This window comes from Phascolarctos cinereus, unplaced genomic scaffold, assembly GCF_003287225.1.
Source record: "Phascolarctos cinereus isolate Bilbo 61053 unplaced genomic scaffold, phaCin_HiC Scaffold_3;HRSCAF=262, whole genome shotgun sequence".
NCBI lineage: Eukaryota > Metazoa > Chordata > Mammalia > Diprotodontia > Phascolarctidae > Phascolarctos > Phascolarctos cinereus.
In genome coordinates this window covers 83728594-83747605 of record NW_027555736.1, presented here as the reverse complement: position 1 = coordinate 83747605, position 19012 = coordinate 83728594, and the positions used below count along the sequence as shown (strand labels likewise).

General features: G+C 41.0%; 1 protein-coding gene across 1 annotated transcript in view; it reads right to left on the bottom strand.

Moving 5' to 3' along the window:
- CPXM2 (carboxypeptidase X, M14 family member 2) overlaps window positions 1-18466 on the bottom strand; it is a 219216-nt gene extending 200750 nt beyond the window's left edge. Inside the window, exon 1 of the mRNA XM_020964119.2 lies at window positions 17810-18466. Coding sequence (XP_020819778.1) covers window positions 17810-18128 — 319 coding nt within the window. The 5' untranslated portion in view covers window positions 18129-18466. The remainder of the gene's footprint in view (window positions 1-17809) is intronic.
- Between the last annotated feature and the right edge of the window lie 546 nt (window positions 18467-19012).

The following is a 19012-nucleotide window of genomic DNA, read 5'->3' as shown; positions in this document are numbered from 1 at the left end:
ACAGCCCCCCAGGGCTCACCTCCTTTGCTTTGTAACTCTCAACTGCAATAATTGTGATACTGTTACATCAATATCATTGTCTTATCCCCCACATATATAGTGTGATCCTTAAGAGTAAGGACTAGGCTTTATCTAAACTTCCCCTAGGGGCCTGCCAAATTACTCTGCATACCATAGGCACTTAATCAATGCCTACTGTATCTGCTTTTACAATATTTCAAAGCCTCATCACCTGTGAGGATAGAACCTGAGTTGTTAAAAAGCAATGTCGGGGCAGCTAGGTGGCATGGTGAATAGAGCTCTGGCCTTGGAGTCAGGAGGACCTGAGTTCAAATCCAGCCTCAGACACTTAACACTTACTAGCTGTGTGACCCTGGGCAAGTCACTTAACCCCAATCGCCTCACCCCCCCTAAAAAAAAAAAAAGCAATGTCACTGGGCCAGAAGCTCTGGTATGTTCCATCAAGCATGGAAGATGTTGAATACTGGTAACTGTTTGTCCATCGTCCTAGAACCAGACTAACACTAAGCGGAGAGAGGCTGTTCTGAGTCAAGCCTGACTCAGGCCAATGTGATAGCAGAGACTTGGGTCTCAAACAAAATGAGACATTCATAGACCACATATTCAGCAAAGACGTAGCACTGGTTCAGTGGGACACAGCTCTCTTTTCTCAATATGGGGACTCAGTCAAGAAGGCACACACATAGCAGTCTGTCAAGTCTGAGGAGTGCTAAATATTCTGTGAACCAAATGAATCTCAAAACATTGTACTGCCTTTTAAAGGAAAAACTAGCTTAGCCTATGTGGCATGGATTTTCTAGTCTTATATTTTAGTCCTGCTCAGACCCCTTTCATTTCCACAATGATGTTGAAAAATTAGTGAAAAAAAAGGAAACATTCTAAGAATCACAGTTTTTAGAGTGGCGGGTCCCAACTTTTTAGTTACATTAACCCCTTACAGAGCAGCTAGATGGCACAGTGGACAGATTACTGCAGTCAAGATAGGCCTGGAATCAGGAAGACTCTATCTTTATGAGTTCAAATCTAGCCTCAGACACTTACTAGCTGTGAGCCTATAGGCAGGCAAGTCATTTAACCCTGTCTGCCTCCATTTCCTCATCTGGAGAAGGAAACGGCAAACCACTCCAGTATTTTTGCCAAGAAAACCCCAAATGGGGTCACAAAGAGTCAGACATGACCGAAATGACTCAACAACAATAACCCCCTTGAAACAACAACAACAAAATGTGTTGTGAACAATCAGAATAACTTAATGTACCACTCACAACATTATTTTAGAATTGTTCATTAAGTGCCTGCTACAATGACAACAATCATGACAATTTCACTTCACTGCAGAAACAAACATAATACTTCAAACAAATGCATGCTTGTCTCAGGAAAAATATGCTTGTAACATAATTACGTAGTTATTTGCTGCTCAAGGTCCCATTAAAGAATTTAGCAAGAACCACTAAATGGTAACCACTGTCCTAGACCATGTACAGACATTAATTTAACTGTCAGTACTCTAGATGTTAACATCTCTGTCCAAAAGACAGTAAGTTGATATTATCCTGAAAGAACTGAACCAAATACACATTCTTGTTGTAAATCAAACCAGAAGTTAATGAAATTGCAGCTAAGTGGAGGGAAAGCTTTCTATTTCTCCTCAGAAATGAGAAGAAAGGGTCTGGCCTAGTAGGTTCCATCCTTTGCAAAGAAGGAACAAGAAATATCTGACACTTGGTTCTAGCACTGAGTTGTGCTTGGGATGCACACAAACAAAAAAGATCACTCATAAGGCACCTGTCAATATCTCCTGCAGATGATGAAGTAGGGAGGTGTGATGATGAACTTGACAAGAGTCCTCAAATCAAGGCAATACAGACTATGATTTGGTGACTTCGATGGAAAGGTGGGTACAGAAGAAAATAGTGGGAAGCAAGGAAGGAAGGAAGGAAGGAAGAGAGAGAGAGAGAGAGAGAGAGAGAGAGAGAGAGAGAGAGAAAAGAAAGAAAAGAAAGAAAGAAAGAAAGAAAGAAAGAAAGAAAGAAAGAAAGAAAGAAAGAAAGAAAGAAGAGAAAGAGAGAAAGAAAGAAAAAGAAAGGAATTAGTTCTATCTTTGATAGGAAGCAGCTCGTTTCTGATGTAGCGTCTTTTCAGAATCAGCTGTCTGGGTGCTGCAAGATCATCAACCGGTTAGAGTAAAGGTCAAAAAGAGCGCCAAATTAGAAGAAAAGATACAGATACAGTGTGCCAATACCAAAGCTCCAACCCAACTTATTTATAGAAGCCTGTCATTTCAGGCCATGCAAGTAGAAACACATCCTATAAACATTTTCCTGATAATTTAGAAGTCATGTTAAAGAATAATCCTTTTCCCAAACATGGAAACTTGGTCTTCTCCATTTTCTCCATTTGTATGTATAGTATGACTTCCATGGGTAGGTGTGATCATCAGCCTTTTCAATGACTGTTCTTCATGCCTGGATTGTTTTCCCTCCTCACTTCCAGGTCTTAGCTTCCTTCAAGACTAGCTCAAGTCTCACCTTCTTCAAAAGGCCTTTCTTGTTTCCCTGACTACCTTCCTTCTGAGATTACCTCTAATAATATAACCTCATATACATACATATATATATATATATATGTGTGTGTGTGTGTGTGTGTGTATACAAATGTACATACATATAAATGTATATATATGTACTCTTATAGTATATATAATATATACATATAAATTTTATATGTACACATAATTATGCTGTGTATGTGTGTATATATATATTAAAGTATGGGTATGTATACATTATATATGTATGTATACATACATACATACACATACATATACACAATATTTGCATAATTGTTTGCATATTATCTCCTCCATTTAGAATATGAGCTCCTTGAGGAAAGGGGCTGTTTTTGCCTTTTTCTGTGTACCCAATGCTTAGCCCAGTGCTTAGCACACAGCAGGTGCTTAATAAATACCAGTGATTATTTAAGAAGTCCTTTTCTTTATGAAGCAGTTTTGGAACTGGTATAGCCATTTCAAGGTACCTCCATTCTCCTGGAAGCTCTGTCTAAAGTAGGCTTGTCAGAGATCTTGATTTATATTTGCTTTTACTCAGGATTTTCTGTAGGAGCCTTCAGGATTTTTGCCTCAACAAGGCATTCCATATTCAACCTAGATAATGCCAATATAATCAAAAAAATCATTGCCAATCCAATTCCCACTCCCACCCCTAGCCACCTGATTCAGGAGAAAATAATTTTCCTTCTGGAGCCTAAAGATCAGGCCCTGTGAGTCAAAACCCAAAGCAACTTGAAGACACAGCATGGGTTAAAAGTATAGCAAGCCCTTCCAACCACCACAGCACAAAAGAATTCTGTTTACAACCAAGTTTGTTCAAACAACAACTCTTTTTGGTGCCTGGGCCTCCACCCCCTCCAGCCCAGTGACAACACAGTACCAAAGGCAAAACTGCCGTGGGATTGGAAATAATTCTGGGCTCAGGCACACAAACAAACATGGCAAGCCGCCCACCTGCGAAAGTCCCTGAAATCAAGAGTGTACGGCTGGATGGATAAGTAGGGACTTATTCAAATGCAGCAACTTCTCTGCAGGCAAAAGGGAGATGCTAAGCATTCTGTGCTCATAAAGCAGGCACAATCCCAACAGAACAAGGAGCTAGAGCCTAAAATCTACATGGAGTACCATGGCCCTAAACCTAGGACAGAATACTAGGCTCCTGCTCTATTGTTTATAGTTTTGAGGGATTCTTTTTCAAAAGGGTAGTGGAGGGGAAGAGGATGAGCAAGTTATATGTCTACACGCTCCTCCTCTTCCCCACCACACCATAAAATAAAGTTCAAGCCCTGGAGGTCTTTGGCGGCTTCAAATGGTTCAATGTCTGCTATATTTTTAATCAATGGGCATGACTCTCAAGAAGATTCACTACCATACGTCTTGATGCTCCCACAGGGCAGCTATGACATTCTCTACTCAGGACTCTTAACTTGAAGGTGGCCTTCTGGTATTACAGCTCATAAGCTCCCTCCTCTTAGGTTATGAATTGATGTGAACCAGAATTTAATTAGATTTTAGAAACAGGTATTTACTATGGAATTATAATTGATGCAAAACATTCTTCTGCTCAAAAGTCTGAGATGTGCTCTCCAGTCACTACAGAGAGGGTCCAGGGACTTGTGGAATCAAGCTTAGAGAGCACACTTGGAAAAGCTAAGTCATTTTGCTAGAGGTCTCAAGCACAGTGCAGCTATTCTGCAAGGATCCCTGTAGAGCCTTGAATCTACCTTTTCTCCCAGCGTCCAGTCCGTCCTTGGCTGCCAATGCAGACGCCGCTGTCAGCTGCTGTCCCAGAGACACTGATAACATGCCAATGTGTTGTTGCTGAGTCCTTTCAGTGATGTCTGACTCTTTGTGACCCCATTTGCAGGGTTTTTTTGGCTAAGATAGTAGAATGGTTTGCCATCTCCTTCTCCAGCTCATTTTTTACAGATGAGGAAACTGAGGCAAATAGGGTGAAGTGACTTGCCCAAGGTCACATAGCTAGTAAGCATCTGAGTCTGGATTTGAACTCACAAAGATGGGTCTTCCTGACTCCAGACTTGGTGCTTCATCCACTGAGCCACCTAGCTACTCCTACCTGTCCAAATCCTCTACTCCTCAGAAGATCAAAAGGTACTCCAAAGTTCATGAGGTCCTTCTCTAGACAAGGGAAGGAGAAGAGAGAAGAAACCAAGGCCCGTGGGCAAAGTGTTTTTCTTCCCACCTTACTCCTGAAGTGATTCCTTCTCAGGGGCTTAGCTGGAAGTTTTTACTGTGCTACTAGACACTCAGATACTTGAATCTCTCAGTCTTGAGTAGGTCACTATTATATAGACCACGACAGGGTGTGAGCAAACTTCTTTAACCAATCTGAACACATTTCCTATACAACACTCTAATCTAATGGCTTCCAAAGGCATCTAAATTGATCAAGTACTTTTTCCATATTGAGACTAAAGCCTATGACTAATTGATAAAGAAATGTTATAAGCTGCTTGAGGGATGGGGGCACCGCATAATGACACTCACTGCAAGGGCCCCGGGGTAACTGATTGACTCAGCCCCACCCTCACAAAAAGAAGCAGCAGGAAAAGTTCTTGTCCTCAAGCAGTTTACATATATAAATCAAAACCGATGTGAGGATAGAAGGGGGCCTTCAAAGTTGAAGGCACTTGTTGCCAGGAGGGATCAGGCAAAGCTTTCTGAAGAAGGTGGTGCTTGAACTGAGTCTCAGAATCAGGGATTCTAAGACAGTAAGTTAGAAGGAAAAGTATTGTCTGCACAGGAGACATCCAGTGCACAGACACGGCAACAGGAGATGGAGCAATGCATGTGATGAACAGCAAGTCATCTCACCATACTCATCTCCAGAGATTCAAGATGGGCAAAGCATTTCACATGTGATTTCACTGGACCCTCACAATACCCCTGTGAGGTCAGACTATTATCACTCATCTTAAAATGAAGAAACCAAGGCTGAGTAACTTGCCCAGGGTCATGGAGGTAGTTAGTATCTGAGAGAGAATTCAAATTCGGTTCTTCCTGACTCCAAGGCCAATGTTTTATCCACTACGCCACCAAGCTGCCAATATGCAGGCCAGTAGACTAGATACTTAATAAGTGCTTGTAGATCAGCTGAAGGATGGTGGCATCCTACCTCCCCTTTAAGGCCTGATCCACATGACATCTCCTCCAGAGAGCTTTCCCTGATCTCCCTCCTCAGGCAGAATTTATCTATCTCTCATTTAGATTCAAAATACTTTTGCTCCACATGCATTTCTTTAATATGTACTATAATCTATGTATGCATCTTAGCTCCCCCACTAAAGTACAAGCTCCAAGGAGGCACACTTTGTAGCTGTTCTAGCACCTAGCACTGCGTGTTTAGCACATAGAATGACTGAATGTCTTGACATTGTCATCAATTTTATTGTCCGAGGGGAATGTTAGAAATAAATAAAAGTTTATTTTAATTAGGTAAAAGGTCAAAGCCTTGACTTGTGGAATGGCATGAACAACAAATAGAGTCACAGAATTTTAGAGTTGTTGAGAACCACAAAGGGCATCTAATCCAACCCATAGTAGAACAAGAATCCCCAATTTTACTCCAGTCAGTATTAGTCAGTTTGATATGATTCCATGAGGGTCATGATTATAATTCTACATATTAGGCTCCAGAGCTGTGAACGGCAGACTGTAAGGTCACTTGCTTATTCATAGGAAGTTAACTTGAAGACTTCCACTCTTGTTTTTGCCTTGTTATGGCGACCAAGCCCAGCATAGTGGAGGTGACTCAATGACAGGGGTCAAGGGTAAGGTGTTTCTGAATTCTTAGTTTGCATCATCTATATTGTCTGGGTATCAAACACCATAAAAAACTAAGGCCTCTGATAACAGAAGTAGGAGTAATAAGTAGAAATGGTAGGCAGGGAGAGTTAAATTTTGATATAATAAAGGGAAACTTCCTAGCAAATAACATAAGGTATTCAAAAATGCAACAGCCTGTCTCAGAAAGTAGCAGATCTCCCTCACTGAGGGTCTTCAAACAAATCCTACATGGCTACTTCTCTGGTATGTTACGGGAGGGATCCTTGATTAGGCCTTTGAGGTTCCTTTCAGATCTGAAAGTCTGTGCTTCTGGGTTAAATTTGGGCCAGAGTGATCACTGGAGGAAAAAAAAAAAGGGATAAATTGTTAGCTTTGGGAGTCTTGATCTAAAATGTGCTTCTATAGGCGAAGCTTCTGTGATTAAAAAGAAAATGCCCATGCTTACAACTACGAAATCATCCCTGCTGCTGTGAAAAACAAACTAGTAAACTTGAACTACAGTCCCTTGGCACTTACCAGGGTAATTTGGCCAAAAAATACCAAATAGTTCTTTAGAATCTCTAAGGACAGAGCCCACGGGCCTTGCCACATTCCCTTCAGCAAAGAAAAACTCAATCGGCTGGACATACTGATGTAGGGCTCTTCCCAGTGACTTCTAGGAAACAATAAGTATAAACTTTCCCTCCCACTCTGAACCACTGCCAGTGCAATTTGGGATGTGTAAGACAGTATCTCTGATTACACAAGGAGTCATCCTGGTTTAAGAAAGTTCAAATGATGTCCTGGTTTAAGAAGAATTATCTTTTAATATTTAGTAGCTATTGAGAGACCGAAACAATTAGATACCACTACAGGAAGATGGTTTTCCCCTACTTTACGAGCAGTGGTTCCTAGGAACCTGATGTATGTGTAGCCTGTGACACCAAAAAGCCATTTGTCTCTGTCCCAATTCTACTTCACAACAAATAGGTTGCCATAATACTTTCCCAAGATATTAACACAAGAAGTGGAGTCTGGCAATATTTTGGATGTGCCAACTAGAATATGTAATGCTTGGATACTTGGCATAAGATGGGATAATACTTTTGTTTAAAATCTTGTTGATTCTTTTATTTTTATTTATTATTTTACTATCTTGACCTTAGTCTTTATTGATAAAAGGAAATCATTTTTGAGGCTCATACTGTTATGTTTAATAATGGCTCAGGGTCAAAGAAAGAGCACCACACAAAATCAGTCTGCAGTAATCACTGGAATCTCAGATTGTTAGAGCAAGAAGGAATCTCAAGATATCATCTAGTCCAACATTCTTATTTTACAGATTAAGGAACTACGGTACATAGAAGAGAAGTAACTCTCCAAAGTCACAGACTGAATCACTGGGGGAGCTGGAACTACAATTCAGGCCGATTATGACCTTTTCAACTTCATTCTGAATCTCAATCTATTAGCTCGAGATTCAAGCTACTCTAGCCAGGGCTTCAGAAAAACCTAACTGGGAAGAATTAAAAATAGATAGTCAGAAATTACTAAATGGTGCACAAAACATGATACTAGACTCTATAAGGTTTTGATAAGACACCATCTCTGCTATCATGGAAAGGGGTATATAACATTAATACTGGAAAATGTAAACTAAGATATGCTAAGTGCATTAAGAATGTGAGCCCTAAATTCAAGATAATATTGGAGTGGAATGGGAGCTCATTGACTAGAGAAGGAGTTTGGGGAAGGTTTGATGGAGGAGATAGTACTTGAGTCAGGGTTTTAAAGGATAGAAGGCAAATGTTCACATAATAGCAAACTGTTAGGCTCACAATACAGGATTTTAAACCATTAAAACAGACTTTTAACATCATGGGAGCATCGTGTGGACTTTGTTTTGGGCTGTGGTCTACTAAAATTTTAGTGGTGCTTTGAGGTCCCAAAATTCCATAAACACAAGACTGTGTGGTCCTCTGCTGCTCTTTCTAATCAAGCTGAGAATGAACTTCTCACTTGCCATTAAAGTGTCCAATAACTATAATGAAATAGCATCCCATTGGTCTGGAAAGATTAGCAAATGGAATGTTCCAGTTAATTGAGGATTATTATGTGTGTCATACACATAATTTTCAATGACTTGGATACAAATGCTTAATAATAAAACCATGCCACATACTTTAATACTTTGTAAATAATTTCAGGATTTCAGTGTATTGCAAGGACTTGGGGTCACTATTTATCCAACCAGAATTTATTAAACTTCCAATATATACAAAACCCTGTACTAATGTGATGATTATAAAATATCAGTAGACTCATACATTTAAAGCGAGAAAGGACCTTAGAAATCATTTAACCTAACTCTCATTTAAGAGATAAGGACACTGAGGCCCCAAAATTTTAAGTGATCTACCCAAGATCACACATCTAGGAAGTAGCTGAGCCAAGACTTAAAAACTCAGGTCCTCCAATTCCAGGACAAAGGGTTCTTTTTTATTATATTAGTTTAGAAATCACTTTCCTCAAAACATGAAAGCATGCTTACCTACCTGGCATGTAGGCAGAGGAAGTACAGCTGAAGAAACTGGGTCTCAGAGAGAGACAGAAAGCTGCCCAAAGTTATACTGCTTAGTGACTGAGTATAGTCTCATGACTAGAGTCTGGTGCTATCATTTTATAATAACATAGACTTTATTAGATACAAAGGCTTTTAAAGGTCATCTAATCCACTCTTCCTCCCCACGTAGAAAAATATCCTCTATTAGACAGACAGACAGACAGATAGATGGATGGATGCATGGATGGATGGATGGATGGATGGATGAATAGACAGAGAGAGAGAGAGAGAGAGAGAGAGAGAGAGAGAGAGAGAGATGGATGGATAGACAGATGGATTGATTGATAGACGATAGATGGATATCCCTGAAAGATGATCATCCAACTCCTCTACAGACATTTCTAGTGACAGAGGACTCACTCCAATTTATTCTGTGTGTAGCTTGTTTGCACATAGTTGTTTACATGTTGTCTCCCACTTTAGAGGATGAGCTTCTTAGGGGGAGGGACTGAACTTTCTTTGTATTTCCAGCTCCTGGCATGTAACAGGCACTTAATAGATGTTTACTAACTCACCATGGAATTAGGCAATGAAATTTCCTGTAACTTCTGGCAATTGGTTTTATATCCTTGAGTGATGAAAAAGTAAGGCTAATTCTTCTACCATATGATATACCTCCCCACCCATCAAAAATGTGGCCAGCAGGGGCAGCTAGGTGGTGGATTCAGGAGGACCTGAGTTCAAATCCGGCCTCAGACACATAACACTTACTAGCTGTGTGACCCTGGGCAAGTCACTTAACCCCATTGCCTAGACCAAACAAAACAAAACAAAAAAAAAAAACAACAACAAAATGTGGACAGCTCCCATATCCCCCATCTTCTTTTCTCCAGACTGGACATTCCGTATATTTTCCACTGTTCTTTATTTGATAGTTTTGCATCTTCTCCTCCTGGTCACCATCTTCTATGTGTACTACAATTTTTCAATGTTCATGCTCAAGATATGGCCCCCTAGAGCAAACCATGACATTCCAGATTTCATCTGACCAGCTTGGGGACCATACAAATAGGAAACATGGAAACTGTCTTCATCTACTCAGAAGTCTGACTATCATGTGGGAGGTTATCAGACTCCAATCCCCAAAGAGAAGAACTAGGACCAGAAGGAGGTATATAGAGGCAAATTTCAGCTCAATACAAAGAAAGAACTTGTTTAAACACTTAGAGCAGTCTGGAAATGCCTTACAACAAATACTTGCTGATTTGAACTGAAACTACTGAACATGAAGATTTTGCAGTCTTCCCAACACTAGCTATGACTGATTAGTGTCTAACTTGACAGGTAATAGGTTCCCCTTCACTGGAGGTAGTCAAGAAGAGGCTAGATGATCATTCCTTAGAGGTGTTGTAGAGAAGACTCATATATCAAGCAGAAGGTTGTACAAATGGACCTCTAAGTTTTTTTCTAACTCCAGGATTTTATTATTTATACTATGTGGGCTGGCACTTAAATAAAACAGAACAAAAGCAGATTAATTGGTGGTTCCCTGTGTTTAGTCCTTCCCTTCCTTCAAGAATCAATTCAAAGGCCATCTCCTCCAGGAAGTCTTCCTTGACCCTTCAATTGAAAATGATCTCTTCCTCCTTAAATGTTTGATAGCATTTTGCCTGTACTTCTCCTTTGTCCTCATCTCCTTTCTCCTTATATCTTAGTTGTTTGTGTATATTATTTTGCTATATTGGACTGTAAATTCCTTCAGATAAGGGCTTGTGTCCTGTTTATCAGAACAGTGCTTTGCAGACAGTGACCATGTAACAAGTATTTATGAACTGAACTGTCTCTCCCAAGGAGACTCTGTGTGGACCTCCTTCTAGTCTCCTCTTCAAACCCTCACTGCGTCAGCACAGGGCTAAACAGACAAATCCTTGTCAGCTTAAAGGTGGCGCAGTACAAAGAGTGCTGGGTTTGGAATCAGAAGTCCTCCGTTTGAATTCTGGTTTTTCAAGACACTAAATCTCTCTCTGGGACCTCAATTCTTAAATTCCTTTAAAATGAAAGAATGATCCCAGTTCTGCCTGGGTGCCCTCTCCAGTGAAAGGTCCCTTTTAGTTCTAATTGTATGACCCACTAAACAGGAAAGCTTTGGATTTCCCCCAATTCTCTCAGAGATACACGTAATTAAATCAGTGTTGCCTTTTCTGATCTTAGCATACCACACATCTTTCCCGAATACATAAACCTGAGACCCTGCTTTTCAAATCTGTCTTACCCACAAAACAACCTAGCAATTCCCAGGAGCTTGTCTACAAACTGCAAGTAGGACCAGAACATAAAAGCAAATATTTACCAAGATTGCAACTCCATCTTAAAGTTTGGGGTTTGTTTGTTTGTTTTCCCATGTGGTATTTTTGCCTGATATTCATGAATAAATTTTAAAGTGAGGAAACAAGGAAAGCCTCTTTCATACCTGATGTAGTAGCAAGAAAAGTAGAGAGACCAGAGTTGAGTCTCAGCTCTGCCATAACACACTCTGCTACCAGTGAGTCACGTCCTCTCTCTAGACCTCAGTTTTCAGATCTATAAAATGAGGGGTTGAATTAGATCCTTTTCTGCTAGAAAATTCTGTGATTCTGACAATACTCCAAAAACCAAGAGTGTAAACAACTCTGTTGTATCATATGATAGTCTTGTCAGACTAGGCCCCTTCCCCTACAGGGAACAGTTTGAGGGGAAGAGAAGGGTGAAGGAGTTCCAAGGGAGAGGAAGAATGCACACAGCATTAGCAAGTGATGAGTCTATGTGTGAAGTTCTGAACGCCAGAGGAACTATACCAATTAAACATTGTGTTCATCCTTATCTAGCCAACTCATGATTAACACATTCAAAGGTATCTGGAGCTGCTTATCTCAGATCAGAACATTTGAAAAGGACACCAGCTCCTTTCATCATTGTGGGTATAAAATAGTGCCAGCCCCAACCATGAGGGGCCACTTAGAATTACCCCACCTTCTGGGCAAGGCTGATTTCCAAGACTGATTACATGTGCTGCTTCATTTTCAAGGACTAGACCAAGACTGAGATTTGTCCTAAGGATCAAAGGAAAGAGCTATGGGTGTTTGGCCTGGAGAAGATATAACACTCATTCTTGGGTATTCCTCTAACTTGATCTTGCAAGGTGTATTCCCAGAGGGCTGCTACCTCAGACTCTAAGGGTCTTAGTGGGTCCAAAGCTCTTAAAGTTATACAGCTCATGAGCCACTACTAGTGTGCATCTCAAAGCTAGGTAGTGCTGTGGATAGAGCTGGAGCACTGAACCTGTTGTCACCTGAAAGCTGAGCTGAAATCCCACCTGATGCTTACTAGCTGTGTGACCCTGGGCAAGTCATTTAACCATTGTCTGCCTCAGTTTCCTCATCTGTAAAATAGGGGTAATAATGATAATAGCACCTACTTCCCAGCCTACTTGTTGTGAGGATAGAAATGTGATAATAGTCGTAAAATATTTTACAAAGTTTAAGGTGATATGTAACTGCTAGCTGTTATTACTGTTATTCAGCTTAATTAAGAGTGCTGTATATATCAGGGCTTAACCAGAGGGCACTGTCAATGACATTATTCTATCTGGGATCATTCAAGGAACTCATTCACACTTCATGACGAGATCGCCTGGTGTGGTTGAAATTTTATAGTTTGCTTAACTCCTTTAAGTGACTCCTTTTCTGTAATTAAGCCCTAGGCTTTCAAGAACTGCTTTTTAAGTTTCTCCCCATTAAGCATTTGCTGTCTCTAGCAAATCAACCAGGGTGAATTTTGGCAAAGCCTATTCATAAACAATCTACCCTTGCTAGTGGGTCTGGGATTACACTCACTTCCAAATGGTTATACAATTTTGTCAAGTAGACATCATTTTACAAAATTTTCATAGGTTACTAACTGTCTTGGTACTTGCAAAAGCTTTCTACAACCCCACCAAAAAATAAGAGAAAGGGAAAGAAACCCAGTTCCTGAAAAGATGCATGGAAAGCTCATAGGGTTGGAAAAGAAGATGTCTTGGAAAACCACATGGAGCTAAAAGATGATGAATTCATCTAGAGGCACCTCTTACAAAAGGGAAGGTGCTGGACCCTAGGGCTAAGGCTGGTTGTGGTTTCCCTCACAAAATATTGGGACAGATTCTGGGTTGCTACACAAACTATAGACTCCTGGCAAAAATCTTATACCTCCTTTCCTTTGTTCTCCCAAGTTGTAGCCTGAAACATTTTTTGTTTACAGCACATGGGAAGTCTACTTGCCTTTCCTTAGAATAGAAAATTACTTTGTCCTTTTAAACAGTGTTGAAAATTAGCCTTTGATATACTTATTGGAAATGCAGTTGGGAGAAAGCATTGAGGGTGGTGGAAAATATTCTCATCAAACCAAGAAAAACAGATGTAACACTAAGGTGTTTTGCCAGTATACTGTCTCTGGTTGGGAGCTCAGAGCTTTAAAAAATAGAATTACTGATACCTTGATACAACTTCCCAGAGCAGAGAATGAATATTGATTAATACAGAGAAACAGTCACAAGCAGTGATTCAGTAGGAGGATGAAGGGAAAAAATAGAAATATTTCAACAATCCTGGTCACCTTCCAGGTCCCACCCAGCCACCCACAGGCCCATCTACCGAGAGAAAACCCAGGAGATGAGACATAACAGCCATGTTCAAGTATATGCAGGGCTTCCATGCGCAAGAGGAATTGGACTGTTTATGTTTGGCCACAGAGGAGACAGAACTACAAACAATGAATAGAAGTAGGTTTGTCATTATTAAAAAAATTTTTCTAAAAATTAGAGACATCCATAAGTAGCATGGAATGACTTAGAAGATAATGGGATCCTTTTGTTCTGTTTCTTCTCTCACAATATGTTTAATATGATTGCATATGCACATGCATATGTATAACCTATGTTAGATTGCTTACCATCTAGAGGAGTGGGGGTGAGAGGGAAGGAAAAAAGTTTGGAACTTAAAATCTTATAAAAAATAAATGGTGAAAACTATCTTTACATGTAATTGGAAAAAAAAAAGAAAATACTATTTACAGAAAAAGAAGATAATGGGTTCTATATTTGGGGGTCTTCAAGCTGAAGCCCAATGACCACTTATCAAGTATGTCTTAATAGACATTCATCAAGGAGTTGCCTAAATTCCTTCTTGCTCTCAAATTCTATGATTCCAAGAATCTAGGAGTGGCAGTAAAGCAAAGTATACTTCAAATTTCTTCCCCTGTATACTCTTTGCATGTGAGAGTGTCAACAGTAGAATATATATAATCAATACACCAGGCAGTTAACAGTAGAGTGTGAAGCTATGTCTGTTCCATGAGATCCCAAGCCAGATTGACAAAACATTATAAGTCACCACAAACCTTGTAGATAAGATGAATGCAGACTTGCTCTGCCAACTGCTAAAAACCAGAGTTAGAAGACCATCTCTTGAATTTTGTAATTTAAGATAAATTAAGGACAAATTCAACAGATACTCATTAAATTCTTACTGTGGACACTAAGGTCCCAAGTTAGACAATGGAGATACAGAGAAGAAAAACAGCAGAACCTTTGTCCTCAAAGAGTTTGCAGTCTATTAGGGAGATGGGACATATATAAATACAATGCAAGGTGACTAATGAGGAAGTGTATGAGAGGTTACTCAAATGAGCAACCTAAGAGATTAGAGAAGTATCAGTTTTAGGCTAAAGGAGGTGGGAGAAATTGGGGAAAGCATTATGGAAATTGACATTTGACCCAGATCTTTTTTTTTTCCTGTTTTATTTTTTAATAATTTTTTTAAAAAAATTTTTTCCATATGCTTTCGAGTTGAAAATTTTTCTCCCTTTTTCTCCTCCCCACCTTCCCCAAGATGGCACACAATCTGACATAGGCTTTACATTTACATACCCATTAAACATATTTTCACATAAGTGAAGTTGTAAGTAAAAATTAAAACCAATAGGAGGAATCATCAGAAAGATGAAACAAAACTCAACAGAAGGTAAAAATAAATGACAGTGATTCGACTTCCATAGTTCTTTCTTTGGATGTGGACAGTATTTTCCTTCCCGAGGCCTCTGGAGATGTCTTAGGTCCTCCTAATGCTGAGAAGGGTTCAGTTTAACATTCTTAGTCATTGCATATCGTGGCTGCTTATTGTGTACAAAGTCCTCTTGGTTCTGCTCACTTCACTCAGCATCAGACCATATAAGTCTTCCCAGGTTTTTCTGAAGTCTGCCTGTTCATCATTTCTTATAGCACAATAGTATTCCATTACATTCATATACCACAACTTGCTCAGCCATTCCCCAATTGATGGGCATTCTCTCAATTTCCAATTCTTTGCCACCACAAAAAGAGCTGCTATGTATATTTTTGTACATGTGGGTCCTTTTCCCATTTGTTTGATCTCTTTGGGATGTAGCCCTAGAAGTGCTATTGCTGGATCGAAGGGGTATGCACATTTTTGTAGCCCTTTGGGCATAGTTCCAAATTATTCTCCAAAATGGTTGGATCATTTCACAACTCCACCAACAATGAATTAGCGTTCCAATTTTCCCACATCCTCTCCAACATTTATTATTTTCCTGTTTTGTCATGTTGGCCAATCTGATAGGTGTGATGTGGTACCTCAGAGTTGTTTTGATTTGCATTTCTCTAATCAATAACGATTTAGAGCATTTTTTCATATGACTACAGATGGCTTTAATTTCTTCATCTGAGAACTGTCTGTTCATATCCTTTGACCATTTATCAATTGGGGAATGGCTTGTGTTCTTATAAATTTGTCTTAATTCTCTATATATTTTAGAAATGAGGCCTTGACCCAGATCTTGAAGAAGGAAATGGATATCAGTATTGACTAAATATGGAAGGAGTTTTGTTTCAGATACAGGAGCAGGGAAAGATCATGGGGAAAAGAGGAACGTCTAGTATTCCTTTATGCCTGAAGTGCACAAGGACATGAAATCAGTTGAGAAGCATGCTATGAAGCCAGAATGGGGAGGGTCTTGAATATGAGGCTTATGACTTTTTTATGTAATTCAGCCCATAGGAGTCTCAGAGTCAGAAGAGACTTCAGAGATCATCGGGTCCCATCAATACCTGAGCAGGAGTCTTTTCTCCAACATCTCCAACAAGTGTTCAACCAAACAGAATAAGGAAACTCTCTCTACCCCAATCTCCCTTTTGACCATATCTAATTGGTAGGAAGATTACCTTTATATTAAGAATTCTACCTCTGCATTTTCTACCTCCCTCCTCCCATTGTTCCTAGATTTGCTTTTGAGGGACAAGTAGAACAAATCCAATCACTCTTCTCCAAGACAACCCCTCAAATACTTGAAGACAATTTTAAGTCTCTACCAAATCTTTACTTCTCCAGACTAAGCATCCTCTGTGCTTCGGCCAACCCTGGGATATGATCTTGAGGCCCTTTGAGTTCCTACTTGCCCTCTTCTGGACACGTTCCAGTCCATAAATGGCCTTTCTAAAATGTGACTCCTGCCAACATCATGCTCCAGATGTCCATCTCATCATCAATGCACTGTGCATTTGGATTATCACCTCCCTTGTTCTGGACACTATGCTTCTATTAGTGTTGCCTAAATATCTATTTCCCCCCATTAATTTTCTTTCTTTGCTGCTATATCTCATTTGTTGACAACCATGCCCAATACCCATTATCTCCCAAGAAAATAAAAACAGTTAATACATTAAAATATACTCTTTTGGTACATTAAGTAATTTGAATCTCACAAAAGTCCTATGAGGTAGGAAACACATACATAATTTACAGATGAAAAAGCTGAGGGTCATAGTGGTTAAATGAATTGGCTGAGATTATAAAAACTTAATAAGTGGTAGAGCAAGGACTAGACCCCAGATACTCTAATTCCAAGTCAGTCAGGCTATTTCTACAGCTAGAATAATGCCTCGCTTATGGTAAAATCATACTGATGGCAAGTTGACTATTAGTAATAGCATTTATATAGCATTTTAAGGTTTGCAAAGCACTTTACAAATATTATTTCATTTGAACCCAGAGAGGTAAGTGCTATTATTACCTTATTTTACAGAAGAATGAACGGAGGCAGAGAGGTAAAGGGACTTGCCAGGGGTCATACTGCTGGTAAGTTCATGAGAAAGGAGTTGAATTCAGATCTTCCTGACTCCATTCCAGCACTTTAGCCATAGTATCACTTAGCTGCCTTAAGGAACCCAGGATGAAAATCTTTGCTGCCCCTCCCACCACCACTATCCCAAATACCTCATCTTGGGATACCCCTGCTATTACTCTAGAGATTTTCATAAGATTCCTAAGAATTAAAATGGACATTCCCGATAGGGGTGGAGTCTGGGGAGAGGAGAAGAAGCTAAAGAGATTGTCTCATTAAAACTTCAAGTCTCTTTTTCTGGAAGCCTTTCTAGTGAAATCAAAGCGTAACTCCTCCAAAACAAATATGAAGTTCACTAGTTCACTCAACACAAAACCATAATTTTGCAAGCAATAGGAAAGTCTTTCTGGGGCGTTTTGAAATATCTAGGAACGCTGTCCTCTCATTGCACTCTGCAGCATAAAAGTCCCAAAACAAGAGGGAAAGAAAACATTTGCTGAAACCAGAGTCAGGTTTAATTATTGGATTTCTGTGAATAGCTAGCTTTGGTGAGATAGGATGGTGGTGATAGAAAATACCCAGGAACTTCCCACAAGTTTAGTCTTTAGAAGAAAGATCTCGTCAGCATCCTTCTACTAGCCCCTTCTCATTAATGGTTTAGGCGCAGGAGAAAATAGAGGTTTGCGGGAGTGGGAGGAGGGAAATGAGAGAGTTACCTGGAGGTGTCTCAAGCATCAGTTTTTCCTTCTTGGCTTTCTTCTGTTTTAACTCTTTTTTGGCTGGCTTGAGTTTGGGGGGCTGCCGCCTCTCTTCAGGGCGCCCCAGTTCCTCTGCTTCCTCTCTGGGCTGTTCTGTGGTAGTCTCCTCATCGGGTTCCGGGAAGGCATAGTAATGATCTCGGTTCAGGATCTCCTGGATGTAATAATCCTGATCTTCGAGTGTTCTCCCCTCAGCCACTTCCCCGATGAAAGCCAGGCTCAGTACCCAGAAGGCGAGCCCCAGAGGGGATGCCCAAGCGTCCCTTGCCCTCATCATTCTCAAACTCGCCTCCTTTCTCTCTACACTCACTTAAAAAGGCAAAGCAAAGCAAACCAAAACTTTCCCGACGCCCCCCACTAGCCCACCCTGATCCCAAACTCTGCAGGCAGGAAGCGAGGGGTACCAGACTGCCTTGGGAGCCGGGGAAGCCCAAAACTCGCGGCGCGAGGGACGCACTGCGAGCTGGGTCCCGCCGGCGACCAAGGCTCCGATCTGCCCGCTGTGGGACAAGTTTGCGCAAAAGAAGCAGCGGGGAAAGTTGTGAGCAGGACAGCGGGAAGGAGCTGGCTTGGACTGAGACAGAGCCGGCGGGGCATGTGATTCTGGCCTGGGCCAGGCAGGCAGAGGCGCTCACAAGGCGTGGGGAGAGGGGGCGGGGAGGGAGGCTAGGGGCCAGAGGATGGTGAAGGGCGGGGAGGGGCGGGGGGAGCTGGCAGGGGAAAGGGGGAGGGGCAGGGGAGCCAGGCCCAGTGGGGAATGGGGTGGGGCCGTGAGAGTGGGGCGTCCTGGGCAGGTGTGCTGGAGGGGGACGCCCTCGCTGTCTCGGGGCCTTGGCCAACTTCACCTTCCCAATAGCCCAAGGGAGACTCGCACTGAGGCGTAAAATGAAATGAGTTAGAGGAGCCCCCACCTCACGTAAATGAGAGAATGATTGACCCGGCTCTTGGTCTGAAAATTCCCTCTTGCCTGCCACCTAGAAGGCGGGAGTTTCTGGCTGGCACTGGCAAAATGGGAAGAAGAGAGAGTTGGGTTCGTCTGGGGAGTGGAAAGGAGGGAGAAGGAAGAGGTCTGAGGTCAAGGTTGTTCTGCCTACCCCCGCTTCCACACCCTGCCTCTATTCTCCTTCTTCAGAAGCTTGGATTGGCCCAGCTCCACCAGAC